At 48.7% G+C, this 18,636-nt stretch overlaps 4 protein-coding genes across 4 annotated transcripts; 2 read left to right on the top strand and 2 right to left on the bottom strand.

Moving 5' to 3' along the window:
- Window positions 1-5,391: 5,391 nt before the first annotated feature.
- FPOAC1_013545 (uncharacterized protein) lies at window positions 5,392-5,836 on the top strand (the record flags this gene model as incomplete). Its single annotated transcript, XM_044857886.1, has 3 exons — window positions 5,392-5,575; window positions 5,639-5,724; window positions 5,795-5,836. 3 exons carry the CDS (start codon window positions 5,392-5,394, stop codon window positions 5,834-5,836), a joined length of 312 nt encoding a protein of 103 aa, XP_044701268.1.
- A 3,094-nt stretch (window positions 5,837-8,930) lies between these two features.
- Window positions 8,931-9,823, bottom strand: FPOAC1_013544 (uncharacterized protein; the record flags this gene model as incomplete). The annotated part of the gene is made up of 2 exons (XM_044857885.1): window positions 8,931-9,586; window positions 9,646-9,823. 2 exons carry the CDS (start codon window positions 9,821-9,823, stop codon window positions 8,931-8,933), a joined length of 834 nt encoding a protein of 277 aa, XP_044701267.1.
- A 74-nt stretch (window positions 9,824-9,897) lies between these two features.
- On the bottom strand, window positions 9,898-11,289 carry FPOAC1_013543 (uncharacterized protein; the record flags this gene model as incomplete). Its single annotated transcript, XM_044857884.1, has 3 exons — window positions 9,898-9,987; window positions 10,046-10,117; window positions 10,153-11,289. The coding sequence occupies 3 exons, from the start codon at window positions 11,287-11,289 to the stop codon at window positions 9,898-9,900; spliced, it is 1,299 nt and encodes a 432-aa protein (XP_044701266.1).
- Window positions 11,290-11,831: 542 nt separating this feature from the next.
- FPOAC1_013542 (uncharacterized protein) lies at window positions 11,832-13,043 on the top strand (the record flags this gene model as incomplete). Its single annotated transcript, XM_044857883.1, has 1 exon — window positions 11,832-13,043. One exon carries the CDS (start codon window positions 11,832-11,834, stop codon window positions 13,041-13,043), a length of 1,212 nt encoding a protein of 403 aa, XP_044701265.1.
- Window positions 13,044-18,636: the final 5,593 nt, after the last annotated feature.

The raw sequence follows: 18,636 nt of genomic DNA, 5'->3' as shown, positions 1-18,636 counted from the left end.
CACGTATTGACACTGATGGACTAAGATAATCGAATATGGCTCGGAGATCCTCGTCTTCGACCGTGAGAAAGGAAAGATTACTCTTAACGATCCATTGCATCACCATCCGTTGAAAATGGTCCCTGTCAAAGTTCTTGACGAAGGAGTTCGCCATGGCCTGCTCCCGCGGCTTTTCCGGATCGAGCGTCAAGGTATCAGCTATTGAGCGGTGCTGCTTCTCGACGCTTTCCGCTTTCAACTGCGTCGAAGACTTCGTCTTGCCCTCTAGCGCCCGAATATGATGTTCTTTGAACAGATGTTTGCTGGCATTTTGAAGACCAGTATGTGTGAAGTTCTTCGGCTGGGGGACTCGTTGGTGAATGCAGAGTTTGCATACCCATCTTCGCTCATGAGCCCGCTGGATATCATACCCGTAGTCCCAAGTCCAGGAGGAGGTGTCCTTTGCGCGCTCGGAGAAGAGCCAGCCGCGGAAATGACGAAACAGACGTTCTTCCTGTAGCTGTTGGGCATCAGCTAGTAACGTTGGTGGTGAAAGAATTGGTGGAGAGGTCTCAACGACTTTGTCTTCTAAAGGATCGGCCATTACGGGAGGTGTGAATGCGTCAAACAGATCGATGAAAATTTGGACCTGTACGGGAAATTACCCCAGGATATCCTCTATAACTACTGGGGGCCCGAAAATAAGTTAGGAAATACTAAAGTCTGTGTGGCCCTGCTAACCCTCACAAAAGACAGTACCTCCTAACAGGGTGGATCCAGATGTCCAAAACTGGATACCTTGTCCCACTAAAAGTCCACCGCTGCAAAAATCCACTACACCTACATCAACCAGGGTCGCCGATGTAGGGTAGTTGATCACGTCGAGGGTTCAGGTTGATTGATGTAAGTGTATGAGTAATACACCAATCGATCAACCGGTGGGTTTCGGTGTAGTTGATCGGAACCTTGATGCCTCCTGATCGTCTCATAAGGTATTCGGACTGAGATTTGACCTCAAGTACTGTCTTTGGGGTCTTTGAAACCCATGGGGTCGAGGGTTCAGCAACCTCCTCGGCAGGCGTTGGAGTCCGCAGCTTCACATCAAGCTTTGAGATTACACTTTCTGGGTTAAAAGGAGCAAGCCCAGCTCCTCTAAAACCTCCCTTGATATTGCTTTCTGTAATAGCGGCTTGAAAGGCTGCATAAAAGGCGGGAAAGAACTCGGTCTTCGAAATATGGGTTATAGAGCATCTCATCAGATGCTTAATTTGTCGACTATACGTCTTCTTCAGCGGCCCAAAGCACCCGACGTCAAGAGGCTAGAGCAGATGGGATGAATAAGGCGGCATACAGAGGGTGATGATCTTGTTTGCCTCGCAATATCTGTTGGAAAATCCGGGGATCCCCCTTCCTTTCAGGGTTTAGACTGTCAGACTGAAAGTCCTAGATTTAGAGTTCAAAGTCCTAGATGAAATCATCTAGAGATATAAACCCGAGAAGAACTCTCATATCAATAATGAACAATCAAGTTTTATAAAATACATTTTCACCCAGCACTACTGCGCAATATAAACATTATCTATCGGAGATATATTGCTACTCGAGATGATTAGTATAAGGCGCAGCCTCATGGGAGCGTCAAAACTAACCAGCAGTATCGGAGGGCATTAGGTCTACCTTTGCGGTATAACAAAGCAAGCTACTAAGAAAGAGATTATAGCGTACCTAGATTAGAGTAAAGCAGAAGATAATCGGGTGGAGGCTCAGGTAGCGGCAGAGATAGAAAGCAATCCTTTTTCTAGCAGAAGAGGCATACGCAACATCTGGAAGGCGGCTAAGAATGATAGAAAAGAGCAGCGGGAATTATATTCAGCTTAATAATTAGGAATTCATTGCCGTTCTCAATCTCGGGATTCTAAAACCCGCCAGCCTCAAAACTCGAAATGCAGTTGTAGAGTTGTGCCAAATTGGGGGCTAACATAATCCGCACGCCTACGCGTGCAGAAGTGGAGAGGCGCCTAGGCGTGTCCCTATGGGGCCCCTTACACTACTCTGGGTCGAAAAGTGTAGTTGGTGTAGTTGATCGGAACCTTGGGGCCCTTGGCAGGCTCTAGCTTGGACTTTCCTCCTTGAAATAGCTCTTGTTAATAGCTATCTTCTTCAGCTTCACGGCAACCCAAGTTGGAAGAGATACAAGTCGCAAACGGCGTGGAGAAGCTGTATTGTTGATGCCCTCATCGCCGCTTTCAGCCCCGATTACAAAGGAAGGAAGCTATATAGATCAGGTCACGATAACCTCAGTCATCCGGACCATCAGCTTATCTACAGAGGGCGCACCAAGAATAGCCGCTGCCACGCCTGCCTAGGCCATCGCTGTGGTGTTGCGAGATCACAGGCACAAGAGCGTGCCTTGGCCGAGATTAACGAATAGGGGCAGGAAGGAGGCGCCAAAATCGAGGTACGGTTGCGGGCTGTGTGACGTTGCTTTATGTAACTCGGTGTATTGCTTTGACTTATATCACCATAGAAAATAGGTGGGAAAAGAAGTACCTTTCATTTGCGGCATTTTGATTGGATCAAGCCCCTGTCCGGTACGCGATGGTAGCCCCCGCGCAGTCAAGGAGATAGCTACGCTAAGCTATCCAGTAATGGGTGAAGCCCCTGAAAACTGCGACAGTAGAGTTTGGGCCAAATTGAGGGCTGACATACCTTGAAGAGTGGGGAGCTGAAATTCCAACCCTGCAAGATAAGATTCTTTAGGCTAAGATCGGCGCGCCTCAAAGATCTCTTAGTAGCTGATGAAGGGCACACTAGCTCATGATATGATGCCCTCTTTGCTGCAAGACACTGACACTGCGTAACTGAAGCTGCCTTGGCACCGCGAGGAGTCAGCCAATGAGTCTAAGTCTATGCTACAGTTCAAATAGTGGTGAGCGACCAAGAAGCTACACCCACGAGGGTTAGGAGTGCCACCCACCGTATTCGAGTATGTTAAGTGATGTGTCAGTAATATACCCTACCTGCAAGGTGCATTAGGGACCCGCAAAAACGGTAACTGTTGAGTTGCAACAACTGTAGTCCGGTCTGGCCTACGAAAATGAAACGTAACATGTCTTATTGCAACTGGCTATTACGGGATCTCTTTGTGATGTCTCAGTTGATAATAACACAACATCTCTTTTCGCGGCCGGAAAGTTGGCCGACTTAGCTCTCAGCCGCTTGTTGCGGAGCGGCCGCGATTGAATTATAGCATGCATACGACAGACGGCAGAGCTGGCTGCATGTCTCAGGTTTGAGGCAATTGCGAGAACATCATGTCGAATATGCAGGAATTTCTCTTTTCGTCCGTCACGAATGCCTCATGGGCCCATTTTAATGAGGTCATGACTGATAAGTGGCTATTCGCATGAGAAAAGAACGTGCCTCTCGTGACCTTGGGAAACGCTGCAGACCAGAGACCTCGGGGCTCATCAATACCGCACCAATTATATCACTCCTGCAATATTCAATTTAGCGAAGCTCGAGCAAGCATCACAAACCTTCGAGGTGGGGAAATATTGCCAACACTGCAGAAAAATCAGCACAATAGTGGCGGTTACAATCGCCTCACCATTCCATCATGTCTAACCCTCTGAATGTTCCAATTACAATGATGCCGAGTCACACAGGACTTTCAGCTTTCAACTGTCATGTATGTTTCGGCTTTTCAAGAAGAACTATTGAAAACAGGATGTCCCATGTACGTGATGAATGCAACGCTAAGGCCTGGATTCCACGGGCCCACTCTTAGCGTCTATTCCCATTCATTCCATTCAAGGTGGGCCTAAATGGACGTCCATCCATTCTACGAGAAGCTGCGTGGATGGAAATGGAATGGACCGCCAGCCTGTTCACAACAGACTGTTTTCAGATTATAGGAATATGTCAGCCCAGAAAATCCCCAGCTCTGAGACTCTCAATCTTTAGGCACCTAAACTAAGATTGAACTGGAACCCCAGTGGTGAATTGTGCTGCCTTAGTCATTTAGAGATCACCCTATCGGTCCATCACAGCCCAACCTCGATGGAAGAGTCAACTGATGACCCTCGAGAATAAAGCTATCGGGAGACTATCAATTCTCATAATGAGACCTTCGGCTGCATGTGGCCATTGGCTTAGGTACGAAGAGATGAACCAGCATCAACTTAAAATGGCATGTCAGCCTCACCGGACGAACGGAAGCGTACCCGTGTGCGAGAAAGTCTCCTTTCCATTTTCTTGAGAACAGAGCAGCCACATCATGATTCGTTTAAATATCATTGTTAGTTGCATGGCCGCGCTGGGCATTGATGAAAAGGGAAGCGGCTGCATATTTTCAACCCTTGCAGATAACAAAGCAACAGGCCTCAGCCATCCCTGAATTGTGCTGTGTGAGCCTTGGAAGCTATCAGTTCCGTCTTTGATTGGACGCCAAGAGTCAATAGTGGGGAGCTGAAAGGTCCCGTCCCGCACCGCGTGTTAAATCCCCCAAGTCTAGAACGGCCTGCCCCGGTGTATATCTTCTAACAGCCAGTGAAAGGTCTATGCTAGCTCCATCTCGTGATAATGGAAAACCATGTTGTGGTGGTTGCTGCCGCTGCCAATAAATCTTTAACAATGTAGGAACCCCGCAGTATCGTCGTATTGAAACCGACGAGCATGACCGCATCATGCTCATCGATTTCAGCTTGGCGGTCCTGTTGCGCCCAGCGTGACATAAGCAGGTATCGAAGTTAACTGGTAAGAGAAAGAGGCATGGGCGCGACTCTGGGGCCCATTGTGATGGCAGATCACGGCACTTGTAGGGTTTCATTGTACATGTCAATCTGAACCCCAAATCCCCGGCTATCTAAGCGTACCGAGCCGCACCACATATCTCGTAAATATCTGAGCGGGCTCTTCGGCTCGCAATTAGATCCGGGCACCTAAGCGTTGAAACCTACCTAAAATTTACCAATAGCCAAACGTCTGAGAACGCTTGTACAGTATCCCGCTTTAAATCCTAATTTCTCTACTTTTTAAAACTGAATTTTAAAAATAACTAAAATACTTATTAAAAATTTCAAGGTTATATAACTAATACTATTTAATAGTTAAATAGTTTTATTTACTTTTAAATAAAGTAACTAGCAGTTTTAATATGTGCCACTGTGTGGTGTTCTCAGACTTTTTGAGGGTAATTTTAACCACCAGCGCCAATATGCATGACCAGTCAGCCACCTCCAGTCACCCTCTGATAAAACCTAAGAATATTTATAAATACTGCCTCTACCTCCTCTTTTATCTTTCTATTCTCTTCATCCTCATTATCTCCTTCTTTCAGTATCTTGCAACCCCTCTAATCTCATTCAATTATATTTTACCATCCCAAAACAATACATCTACCTCTCTAAAATGAAGTTCCTCCCAGTTCTCGCTATCTTCTTCGCCGGCGTCCTCGCTACTCCTCCTGGTTATGGTGGTGGTGACGGCGGCGGCAGCAGCAGCAATTTTGATGCCTGCCCTGGAACTCTCTATAGCCAGACTCAGTGCTGTAGTGCTGGTGTTGGTGATATTGTTGATGTTGACTGTGTCAACCGTAAGTAATAACTAACAATTATCTTTTATTGGAATATCAGAAAAAGGCTAATTACTGAAACAGCTACTATTGCTCCTACAAGCATCAATAGCTTCAAGACCAATTGTGCCAGTATTGGCAAGCGTGCCCGTTGCTGTACTATCCCTATTGTAAGTTAACCTTTCTCTACAAACACCTAATATTAGCAAGGGATAAGTATTTACTAAAATACTCTTAAAGCTTGGACTAGGTGTTCTCTGCCAGAGCCCTGATGGCGCTTAAACGCTAAAACAACAAGTTACTCAACCAGTATGCCCTGTGGCTTAGTGGTTAGGTGCAACCGTTACATGTTATGACCCCCGTTGTTACATCACATGTACCCTACCATATTTCTCCTTCTTATAGCTTAGTGTTCGAAGACTTCCGATTAGTGCTAAGACCTAGCAATTAGCACTAATTGCTCGACAACCTCCCTAATCCCGTACATTACATAAAGGATAGGAGACATTTATTAGCACTTTTTTATAACTTAGCTTACTAGCTATCAATATACTGTCCTTACTTCAATAAGCCTTACGTGCATTATTGACTACTAAGAGAGATATAACAGCCAATCCTGTATAGTTATGACATCTCGGCTGTTGCCGGATTCGATTACGTTTCTCGGATGTTCCCGAGCGGGCCGAGCCAGGATGACGTACTTAAGGTTTGACTTTATGGGTCATAGCAAAGAGGTCAACCAATCAGGGCTTGGCGGCGTTTTCGAGCATAAAAACCCCTCCCTGACGGGTGCACAGGAAAAGCAAGGAGGGGGGTGTCACGGGCGGGTAGTACAGGTGAACGGGGAACGCTTCTGGCGGAATCGGTTCTATTGCTACGGATAGGCACTGCAGGCAGGTCAGGCTTTATTGACAAGACGTAGCTCGAGGAGCTACGTTCAGGATCTATCTAGTCGGTGAACTAAAGTCTCAGCGATAACGTATCGCCACGTGATCTGATCTACTTGTAGCTCTAGGGTAGGCTGGTCTGACTTCGAGCTGTGACACCTGATAAGCCATTGGAATGCAAATGCATTGATAGGCTGAAGATAAAAGGCTTGGCGAATAGAAATGCGTGGATAAGCAGATTCCTGACGTCAATTTCTCTACCTTAGAACAGGCTTTCTATCCATACGCGTATGGATTAATTAATCCATATGGAATAACGTGCTTGATAAGCTTATGCACCAGACAAGTATGTGCACCAAAAGTCCTAGCCTCAAGACATCAAACCTCTTTAAAATAACCACAATCTATCTAATTAATTAAAACTACTCACTATACTCATTAACAGAGGCTGGAATATCTATCTTACAGGTCCTTGCATTATGCCCGGCCTTGCCACATACACCACAACGCCGACCACCCGGTCGCTCCGACCTTCCTCGAGCACCATTTCTAGATGATTCAGCCACTACCTGCGCATCAACATCCATCTGATCAATTACTTGCGATGCGTCCTGTACAGTCATTGCCCCTCCTTTCTGTAGTCTGGTCCTTTTTGACCTTCGGCGCCGGCTTAGTATCTTATTTGCTTGTTCAAGATCCTTTAACCTAGCCTCTACTAAGGCTAGCCGATGTAAAGCTGCCTTTGTTGCTTTAGTACTAGACCTTATAGCTTCAATTATTGACTCTGGTGAGCTACTCTTATGCCTTCTGATTCGCCTTTCAAGGTATTCAGACTGAGATTGGGCCTCAATTGCTGTTGTTGGGGTCTTTGAAGTCCAAGTGGTCGATGGTTTAGCAGCCTCCTCGGGAGGCGTTGGAGTCCGTAACTGCACATCAAGCTTCGAGATCACATTTTCTGGGTTAAGAGGAGCAAGACCAGCTCCTCTAACCCCCCCCCGGATATTGCTTTCAGTAAAGGTGGCTTTAAATGTGGCATAAAAGGCAGAAAAGAACTCAGTCTTGGAAATATGGGTTACAGAGCATCTGATCAGATGCTCTATTTCTCGACCATAAGCCTGTTTCAGCGGCCCAAAGCACCCAACATCAAGAGGCTGTAGTAGATGAGATGCATGGACAGGCATACAGAGCGTGATGATCTTGTGATCCTGGCAATATCTCTCGAAATCGGTAGAGTGGTGGCTTTCGTGACCATCAAGGATCAGAAGACGATAGGGACCAGTTGATCGGTTGGTTGTAGATCGATCAAAGTGCTTTAGCCACTCAAGACCCAGCTCGTTATTTGTCCATCCATTTTGGCTTGTTGCAATAACCCAATCACCTGGGAGGTCGCATTCTCGGTACCAATTCGCAAGATGATATTGGCCTGCACCAATGATAAACGGCGCGATTGATTGACCTTCCGCATTAATCGCCTGGATTACAGTAATCCATTCACGATTTCCAGGCTGCACTGATTTTGGCCTTCCTTGCCTTTCTGAACCTGTGATAACCATTCCGGCCATAATGACGCCCATCATAAAGCCAGTCTCATCAAAGTTCCAGATATCATCTGATCGGATACCATACTTTGCAATTGTGTTCTGTACAAGCCTAAACCAGCCACGAATAATAGTCGGATCTTCGCATTTGGCTCTCTGGTAGTCATATCTCCGAAATAAACGCGTCTTTAGCTCTGGTTGTCGCTTGATGAAGTTATGAGCCCAGCGCTTGCCGACGGGTGATGCATCGCAATCAGCTAGTAGAGAATTGGCCATTTCTTCCACAAAACGCAGTCGCGATGGAAATCCTCGCGAATCTAGGTCAAGAATGAATTGGACTATTATCTGTTCCTCTAGATGAGATAGTTTCCGTGACTTTGGAATCCAATCGCATCGCGATTGAATGCCATTATGACGTCGACGTAGCTTCCAATAGTTGACCTTATAGATATCTGCAGTACGTCGGAGACTTAATTTTGGGTTATTTTGAAGGGCTCGAAGTGCAAGAAGGATTCTAGCTTCATCTGATGATTGAGGCATATTTGATGGTTGAGAAGTATCTGATCAGATGGAAATGTTGTAAGGTGAGGGATTTTTGGTGCACATACTTGTCTGGTGCATAAGCTTATCAAGCACGTTACTCGTTGGCTAGCCGGGAGGGGGTGCCAACTAAGCAAGCTTAGTTGGCCACAAAAGTATGAGACAAGGCGAAAAGTGTGAGACATCCCGGAAGATGCCCACTTGGCGTGATTTGCACCAAAATACCATTTTTTTCAATCAAATGACACTCAAATCTTGTCAAAATAGGCTCAAACTGATGAAAAGGCGTAGTTTGAAGCTTCTATTGATTTATTGGCTATTTCAGAGTGGGAGAAATGACTGCGACGGCTCTGGTGATGCTCTGGCAAGGGAAACAGCTTCCCTGCCAAAATGTGCCGTATATCTGTTTTCTTAGCCAATAAGGCTATCTTCTTGTGCCGTTCTTATTCCCCTGATGATATCACGAAGTGACTCATGAAGCTGCGTGTGGTGTTGATAGGGACAAGGAGTTGAGGGAAGTGTAGGTAGTGATGACTCAGAGTCAGGTGCACAGGGCGGCGATGAGGGCATCTCGACTTCGCTGCCGCCGGCGACTTCAATTACAGGAAGAATCTCGTCTTCTTCATCCATTTCCTCGTGCTCGTGTGCTTGTGTGAGGTTGAAAGTGACCGTATCATCACTGTGAGGGAGGCCGGTGAGATCAACGGCGCTGAGGGGCTTCGCGGCATACTGTGCCTTGCGGATAGCTTCACGCACATCATCAGGGAGTTGTGTATCTATCATATAGCCGTCAGTCTCTTCTTTCAGTGCTTGAGTCATTTGTGAACGCTGTGTATCCATAGATAAATAGTCATATTGCTTCCCTGTGTGCTCCAACCACTGCTTGAACTGCAGCCTCTTTGGTATGCCGTTGACGATAACTTCTTTATTCTCTCGCCACTCATCCTTGAGGCGGTTCATCTCCTTGATGATGACAGATCGTGTTAATCGTATACCCTGCTTATGTTGCTTCTTCTTATCGTCGGCGATAGCCTCCTCTTGTTGATCTCGCAGATCTTGCAGCGATACTGTAGGAATAAGGTCAGAGACAGTCTTTGCGCGGCGGCCTCGCTTTCTCTCGTGATACCGCTTTTCGATGCGAGTTCTTCGATCATCCACGTACTTTTGATAACATCCTCAAGCACCACAGCTTCATGAACGATGTTGCGAATGTGCCGGAGCCCTGCGAGCGTAGGAGAACTGAGGATATCGTGATATCGCTCGCCGATGGTCTCGGCGGTGCTGGAAGCGGCGTGAAATCGCATATCTGAGGGAAGAAGTGAGAAATGAGCAGGCGTGAAGGTCTTCTTCTTCTTGAGCTGCTTCCTGAGAAAATATTCTATGGCAGGTCGGTCTGTGGGAGGGTAGATGCCCGTTTTTGGAAGCCCGAGATGATGTGAGCGGCAGTGAAGCCTTCATTAAAGATCTCCTGATTTTGGTGAGAAAAGGGGCCTTTTTCGGTGAAGGCTGATTAAGAAGGCACATACCTGAAAAGCTCCTGCAAAGGCACGCCGGCCAAAGGTAAGATTTCCCTTCCGCAACGCCTCACGAAGCTTCTTCTGATGCGCTTCCTTCAGAATTGAAATACGCCTACATCCATCGGCTGGAGTATATGCGTTGAATGAGGCGGAAGAAATGCTACGAGAATATTGAACTTTATCATATATTCTCGTAATTCGAATGAGCCGTGGCCTGTGAAGCCGTCGATAACGAGCAGCCGCCATACAGCCTCATCATAAGGCCTCGCCGCGGGAGGCATATCGTGAGTAACCAAGCGGTTATTTGTATCCTGAAGGTGCTCATTACACCCAAACCACTCTTCAAAATCAAGCTGACGTTTCTGTACAGTAGCAGATTTCTCCCACGAGCATCGGTTGAAGTGCTTCGCCCACTCGAGCGTTATCGCCGCACTTGAGAATGCCGAGTCTGACTGAGCGAAGCGCATATCAGGATCGCCTTCAATGAACGCCCACTCAAGCGTTGGCAACGACTTGAAGATCAGCCAGGGGGGCGTTGTTGCGCCGGCTGCGTTGCCTAAGCCGATGACTGTGCAAGTCTCGCGATCTTGCGGAGAAAATACCTCTGTTGCTGACTTCTTCTTGGTGCGTACAACGAGGCATTCCATCTTATCTCGTAGCATTCCGACTCTAACTCCTGCTTCATCTGCATTCCAGGTCTCTGATGCACCGATATTGTACTTCGTCATCACATCGCTGAGGCGTTGGAACCACTCCTTCGTATCATCAACGCCGCCTTCCTCATATTCGGCACGCGAAGCTTCTCTCGACTTCAATATCGATTTCGCAAGCTCAGGATGATCATCGCGGAAGCGAGAGTACCACATCTTGCTCACAGGTCTCGCATCAGGATCACGGCGGCGCCGCAGAGTAAGTGCTGCATCTTCTATTTCCCACTTGGAGGCAGGCAGGCCTGACTTTTCCATCCAGATGATATAACACACGATAGCTTCTTCTTCCTCATCCGTGAGTTGCCGCGGGCGCCCCATCTTAGGATCGACAACATCCTCATAATCTACGGTATTCGCAGCCTCAAGTCTCTTGAAGATGCGGCCGATAGATGCACGAGCAGAGCCGGCATATCGAGCTTCAGCAGCACGAAGAGTCAGTGGCTTCTTTCGGCGGCCGGCAGCATCACGATTGAGACCGCGGCGAAGTCGCTGGCGTGAAAGAACAACGGCCTGAGCAGCTCTCAGATTTGATTGTGAGGGCATAATTTTGATGGACGTGATATATGACTTTTTTACTGATTGATGTCCTAGAAATCATTGGTTTTGGCGGGCAAAAGTCATGATTTTGCGACAGCAGCCTGTGCGGGGTTGTCTCACACTTTTCGCCTTGTCTCATACTTTTGTGGCCAACTAAGCTTGCTTAGTTGGCACCCCCTCCCGGCTAGCCAACGAGTATACCTTCTGTGTTCTGGCTGATGACTAATATGACCTGCTGAATCCTGGTCTTTTTCAACTTCAATTGATCAATTGATGCCAACTTTGAATGTGTTGAACAGTAGGATGGCCGCACGGGGTATCGTGTGACCTATCGGTCAGCTGTCGGCGACCCTAGACCCATTCAGGAAAGCATAATAAGCAGACCCCTCTCCAAGGAAGGCGGGGAAAAAAAAGTTGAACAATACACATACAATTAAGGACATCAAGGCGCACGCGATCCGTTCAACAATTAAGAGTCTCATACGCTATCATCCATTATCTACCCTTGAAGCACCAATCGGGGACCGATCGCAGGACTACCGCCGAACATGTCTAATGCCCCGACGATCAAACTAGTCACCAATGAAGACTGGACAATCTGGTTCAAGGCCCTGAAGACAAAAGCTAAGAACCAAGATCTTTGGGAATATCTTGACCCCACAAAGCCGCATAAACCCCTACTGATCTCCACCGCACCAACTCCGCCGAATATAAAGGACTTCCGAAAAAGAAGCTCAGCTATCACGAGATCAACTGTATCGAACACGAATACCCCTTCGTCAGCGACCCAAGACACGATCGTCGCCGACCCAACGGAGATGGACGAGGACTATCGAGCGAGGGAAGACGACGATGCTGCTATCTTGGCTCAAGATGTCGCCGACCTCTCAGAGAAAGGCCTTCGTGTATACAATGCACTATGGACCAACTACGAGCATCTCTCCAAGAGGCACGAAGCCCTCAAGAAAAAAGTCTCGGTGCTCCAAGACTGGGTCATAGAGACAGTTGATCAACCACTTGCGAGACACAACTTCAACGAAGAGGAGTCGCTTGCAGACTGGATCAAGTCTATCCACGAGGAGTTCTCCCTAGTTGGTGAAGAAAGAAGGGATAAGGCAAGACGAGAATACCGGGAGCATCTAGGGAAACCTCACCAGTCTCGGCTGGCCACACTTAAGTCAACTAGAGAATGGATCACAATTTGGAGGGATGCAATCAACGAAGCAAGAGATGTTGACCTACAGGAAGCCAAGGAAGCAGACTTATGGTTCAAGGACCTAGTCGCTGCTCTCCGAGCCTCCCCACTAGAGTCATGGATAAACGCCTATGCTGTTTCCCAACGCAGCAGCGCTCAGGTGAACACACTTAAGGTCGGAGAAGCTCTAGCGGCCATTCGCCTAGCCATCTCCGAGCACCCAGAACCGGCGAAACGACCTCGTGTTACCCATGGAGCCTTCTTCACAGCTGAAGGGACGGAGGAAGAGGCCGATAGTGACAAGGACACACCAAGAAAGGAGAATAAAAGAAAGCAACCTCCAAAGAAGAAACAACGCCGAGAGGGCGGCGATAGACCGGCCGAGTGCCCAGCTTGCCAACGAAGTCATCCCTTGGACAAGTGTTTCCATGTCTTCCCACATCTACGACCAGCTAACTTTAAGATATCTCAGCGCACCACTGACTTAGTGCGGCAGAGAATTGACGACAATGCTGATGGCGTGGCTGAGAAGATTAAGAAGATTAAGATGGAGAAGTCAGCCTGACTACGGCCGGCGGGCACCTGTAACTCCAAGGCAGCCCTAATGATCGCCGAAGAATACCCGCTGCAGGAGAGCGTGCTCCTCGACTCGGGAGCTACGCTCCACATCTTCAGAGATACGAAGCGGATGAAAAGCCTGCGAGCGGCCCCTATCGGAGACTTCCTATGGTCAGGAACAACACAGGTGCCGATCGATGGCTACGGGGAGGCCCGAATTATCCTCAAATCCGGCGATGGCTCGCCGACTTATCTCACTCTGTACAACGTTGCCCTGTGTACGGCTCTCACTACAAACCTTGTATCTTTCTCAAAGTTGAGGAAGAGGGGCTACTGGTGGGATACAAAACCAGGTAACAACTGCCTACGAAGAGCAGACGGGAGCTATCTAGGTGAAGTGGAAGAGATTAACGGCCAACAAGTCCTGGAATATCGCACAAGCTATGAACCTGCCGCGACCTTAAGAGCCGCGCTGATTGCTGAAGTATCGTCAAAACCGCGGCAACGCAAGCAGCATACCTCATGGACTCCCAGAAGACCGCTGAAGGGAGACTCCTTAACCTGGCACAAGAGGCTCGGTCATCCAGGCCCCGAGGTCCTAAGATACCTTACAACAGCCTCAAGGGGCGTCAGAATCAAGGGAGACACCCCTAAAGGACCCCAGAGGATTACTACGGTTAACTGCGACGCCTGTGGCACAGCGAAAGCTCACCGGCTTATCCGCCGAGCACCGCGAGAAGCTACAGCAAGAGCAAGGCCGGGAGACCGCATCGCAATAGATTTTCACCCACTTACCCTGGGATACGTTGGCTACACTTCGGTATGCATCCTGACTGACAGAGCATCAGGCTACTCGTGGGACTACTACCTAACCGAGCGCTCGACGCCCACTCTCCGATCAATGATCCAAAGTTTCCTCAGAATGTTAGAGGTACAATACTCTATCAAAGTTAAAGTCATCGAGTGTGACAATGAAATCACTGAGATACATACCCGAGTGGCAGATGATATCAGAGAAAGGGGAATTATCTGTGAACCCTCGGCGCCGAATACACAGGCCCAGAACGGGGGAGCAGAAAGAGTCGCAGCAGTGATCATTGAGAAAAGCCGAGCCATGAGAATAGCAGCCAAGTTACCAGCGTATCTATGGCCTGAAACTATGAAAGCAGCTACATATCTCTACAACCGTACACCGTCGCACGGAAAGCCTCAGGGATGACCTATTACAGGCAGACCTAGAAGCAATACAAAAGCGAATCCAAGAGCTAATAATGGCACAGGAGCAGCCATCGCAATGGACAACTCAGCTACCTGACGAGGAGCATGAGGAAGTCCTAAACGATGAAGACATACCCTGCAGCGACCAGTTGGCGCAGCAGGATGCCTCCACCTCGGAGGAGGACCAGCACGCGAAGCTGCCTCCGAGAGGGGAAGAGGGCGATGGATCGACGAGTGAGTACACAACCTCAAGGTTTGAGGTGTTACCTACACCGCCCCCATCGCCACCGACTGCGTTCTTCCACGCCGAGGCCTTCGGTCTCGACGTGAAGGGGCGAGGTGGATCAGTCGGTGGAAAAAATTCCACCCCAGCGACACGAAGGCAAAGAATTTCATTCAAAGCTGCATTCCTCGCTGGCGGCATACAAGCGCCGGAACACAAGCATCGGAGCACCTGCCAAATAATGACAGACGGAGTGGCCACTCCCGTATCATCAAGAGCAGGAGGTGGCAGGAACAAACCTCTCCTCCCACCACAATACAAGGGAAAAGAGCAGCACATTGTCGGTATACATTGGAGCTTGCTGGAGAAACTGCCGAGCTCCCATATGCAGATAAAAAGTCATCCATACCGGGATGCGATTTTAGAGGCCGAGAAAGCACATCTTCAAAGCCACAAACAATCAAACTCATGGGAAGAAGTCGCAAAGAGTACGGCGAGAGGCCGTCAAATACTCGGCTGCCATTGGGTATATACTTATAAGCTCGATAAGCACGGGCGGCTAGTCAAGATCAAGGCACGTCTGGTAATCCGCGGCGACCAACAGGATAAGGATGAGCGAGACACATATGCAGCCACGCTCGCAGGCATGTCATTCCGAACACTTGTGGCGCTTGCTAATAGATTTGATTACGAGATGCTCCAGTATGACGCGGTAAATGCCTTTGTGCACGCCACAATCGACGAAGATATCTATATGGAGATGCCGATGGGCTACCGCAAGAAAGGCAGAATATTGAAGCTACGAAAAGCACTCTATGGCCTACGGAGATCTCCTCTTCTGTGGCAAAAGCACTTCGAGAAAGGCCTAATACGAACAGGATTCCAGAGAGTACCCGGCGACATTATCTTCTTCTTCTATGTGGACGACTGTGTCCTCTGCTTCCCTGAGACAATGAAGAAAGAGGCATCCAAACTAATGGGAAACTTACAGAGGATATACCATATCGAAGGAGGCCAGCCCCTCCAATGGTTCCTGGGCATCGAAGTTATCCGAGACCGGCCCACGCGCCGCTTATGGCTCTCGCAGTCAGTCTATATCGACAAGATGAAGCGACTGCTCCCCGATACAATGCCGATACCGAAGAAGGTTATACCGATGACACAAGAAGAGCTCCTGCCCTATGAAGGGATCGCAAGCCCAGGCAGCACGAACTCATACAACGCAAGGTTGGCACACTGATGTATGCAGCGGTGATGACACGGCCAGACATAGCCTTTGCATCGAGCAGGCTAGCAAGATTCAACCAGAACCCGGGTCCCTCACACCACAAAGCAGCAGATCGTGTCCTATGGTACCTATTACAAACCAGAGGCCATTCCCTCGAATTCGGATCAGAGCCAGGAAGCAAGGAGGATGGACTACAAGTAGCATCAGACGCCAGCTTCGGTGATAACTCGCTAGACCGCCGCAGTTCTCAAGCCTTCACAATGAGGTTATTCGGAGGGATCACATCATGGAAAGCCAATAAACAAGACACTGTCACAACTTCAACTACAGAAGCAGAGCTCCTTGCGCTCTCACACGCGGCAAAAGAGGCTCTATTCGCGAGTCGACTCCTCTCCGCTATGAAGATCGACCTTTCAGCACCCACCGCAAGGCGACGCACCTCTCAACCATCGCGAGTCACCATTGAGTGCGACAATAAGCAGACGATACGGCTAGTAAAGGAAGAACTTATCAAGCTACGGACGAAATTACGGCACGTGGATATACACAACCACTGGTTAAGGCAGGAGATAACGCAAGGAAGGATAGATGTGGTATACACATCGTCAGCACAGCTGTTAGCAGATGGGTTTACGAAGGCTCTGCCGGGGGATAAATTTGAACTCTTTATGCAGCGGCTACGTCTCGCTGACTTATCGGAGAAGCTCGTTATGACCAGAAGAAGGGAGCTAGAAGAGGAGCTATAGAAGGGAGCAGCATGACGGCGAGGCCCTCACGCTGAAGGGGCGTGTTGAACAGTAGGATGGCCGCACGGGGTATCGTGTGACCTATCGGTCAGCTGTCGGCGACCCTAGACCCATTCAGGAAAGCATAATAAGCAGACCCCTCTCCAAGGAAGGCGGGGAAAAAAAAGTTGAACAATACACATACAATTAAGGACATCAAGGCGCACGCGATCCGTTCAACAGAATGGGTCGCAATGCTGCAAAAATGACTTTCGAAGGCTGGCAAGCTAGATATAAGCTTCCCTCAATGTAATGAATCGATGCATCCACTTGAAATGCATTTTATCGATAAAAAATTGGGGGTGACCTGAATCCGTTTGGGTTAAATGGATTCAGGTCATCATTTCATTAGCGTGTTTTTTTTTACTATGGGCTTTCAAATGGATTCAGAGCTGAATCGGCCGCGCAGCTAGGATAGGGTTGCCAAATATCTCAAATATGACCCTAGATTTGATTTGTTTGATTTGAGGGCAGCGCTGATTGTTGTTTTCCTCTATTGATTGAAATCCCCTTTCCTCTGCGTCTTGCTAACCCCAAGCTAACCCCAAGCTGACGCCAGCTAACCCCAAGTGTGGGGTTGGGGTTATTTTCAACCAATCAGGAATACGAAAACGCTTCAAACGATATGACTCCAATTTTAAGCGAAAAAATCCAATCTCTTAGCCGATTTGACTTCAATCGCCTGCGAATAATACCTAGGGTCTAATGTAATTTAGTACGCCCTCATATTCTCAGTAGTTGTATCCATCCACTGCTCCATGTCCGCCATAGAAATCCCCAATACCAAGACTCTTCCTGATAGGCAACCTATCACAACTCTGCTTCCCGAAACAGCTACTTTTCCGCCGCGGCATTCGGGAGGCAGCCAGAGCAAGTCCTTTCCGGCCGCCGTGACCCAGGTGCTGTCTGTGCAGGCAAGCATCAGGGTATGCGAAGATTGCCACGGCATAACAGAACCAGGGCGACATTGTGCGCCGCATGACAGAGGAAATATACCACGACCTGTGACAATGCTACGCCCATCAAGTGTAAAGGATAGAACATTTGCATAGCCATGCAATGATACGAGGTCTCCGCACTCGCCCGTCTCGGCATTCCAGATCCGTATCGTCTCGTCATCAGAGCCCGATGCCACCTTTTTCGAGTCGTGCGAGAACACCACCGAGCTGACCCAGTTGCTATGGCCCTTCAGCTCTCGCTCGCACTCGCCCGTCTCGGCATTCCAGATCCAGTGATGTTATTGGATTGGATTGGAGCTGGATCCGAGCCTCGATCCAATCCAGTCCAGACGTGGGGACAGGCAGCCTCCAGGTGATCCAGAACCGATCCAGTTCACATTTTTACCCTTTTGGGACAGTCAATGAGCCGCTGAATAAGCAGACTTGGAGTGGAACTGTTCTTGTCCTTGGGCTATGACACCACCTAACTACAGAGCTCATGTTCTACAGTAACTTGCGTCTCCAGTATGTTCGACTTCTCGCTTCCATCATCTTCGCCGCCTTACTCTCCCTCACCCGGCCCATCCGCCCCAACTGTACTCCCTGCCTCGCCTTCCATCAAACCGATGGCAGAGTCCTCAAATGCCTTCTGCTCCGGGCGACCATACCAAGCTCGTAAGCACTCACTGGCTTCAATGACGTCCATCCGGAGCCGTGAGCGATGATCTGTAAGGAGGAGCTTGGCGCTGCTAAAAAGGCGCTCACACTCATCCGACATGGGAGGCAGGGCTAAAACGTCCAGCGCCATGCGAGCTAGGTCTGTCTGCGAGTGGTAACGTTCATTCCAGTACTGGATGGGGTCGAATTCCTCGTCATCATTAAGGTCGATAACGTCAGTGGTGATAAACTCATTGTAGTGATCCGTTGAGGGCAGTTCGGGGCTTGAATGAGGGTCGGTGTGGCGTAGTTTGAGACGCTTGTGGTTTCTCACCGAAGTAAACGGTTTCTCTTTCGGTTCTGGGCTCTTAAAGACGTGGGTAGGAACTGGCGCGCCGTGGGCGAACTTGCCTTTGTATTCGTCAACCCAGAGCTCCTTAACTGCTCCAACGGCAGCTTGGATCCAGGCACGCTTGTCATCACTGCCATTCCAAACCTGATAGTACCATTGGTTCTTAAGGCTTGGATTCAACGATATGGCGGCGTAGTAA

The sequence above is a fragment of the Fusarium poae genome, assembly GCF_019609905.1.
Source record: "Fusarium poae strain DAOMC 252244 chromosome Unknown contig_2, whole genome shotgun sequence".
Taxonomy (NCBI): Eukaryota; Fungi; Ascomycota; class Sordariomycetes; order Hypocreales; family Nectriaceae; genus Fusarium; species Fusarium poae.
This window is presented reverse-complemented; position numbering and strand designations above follow the sequence as displayed.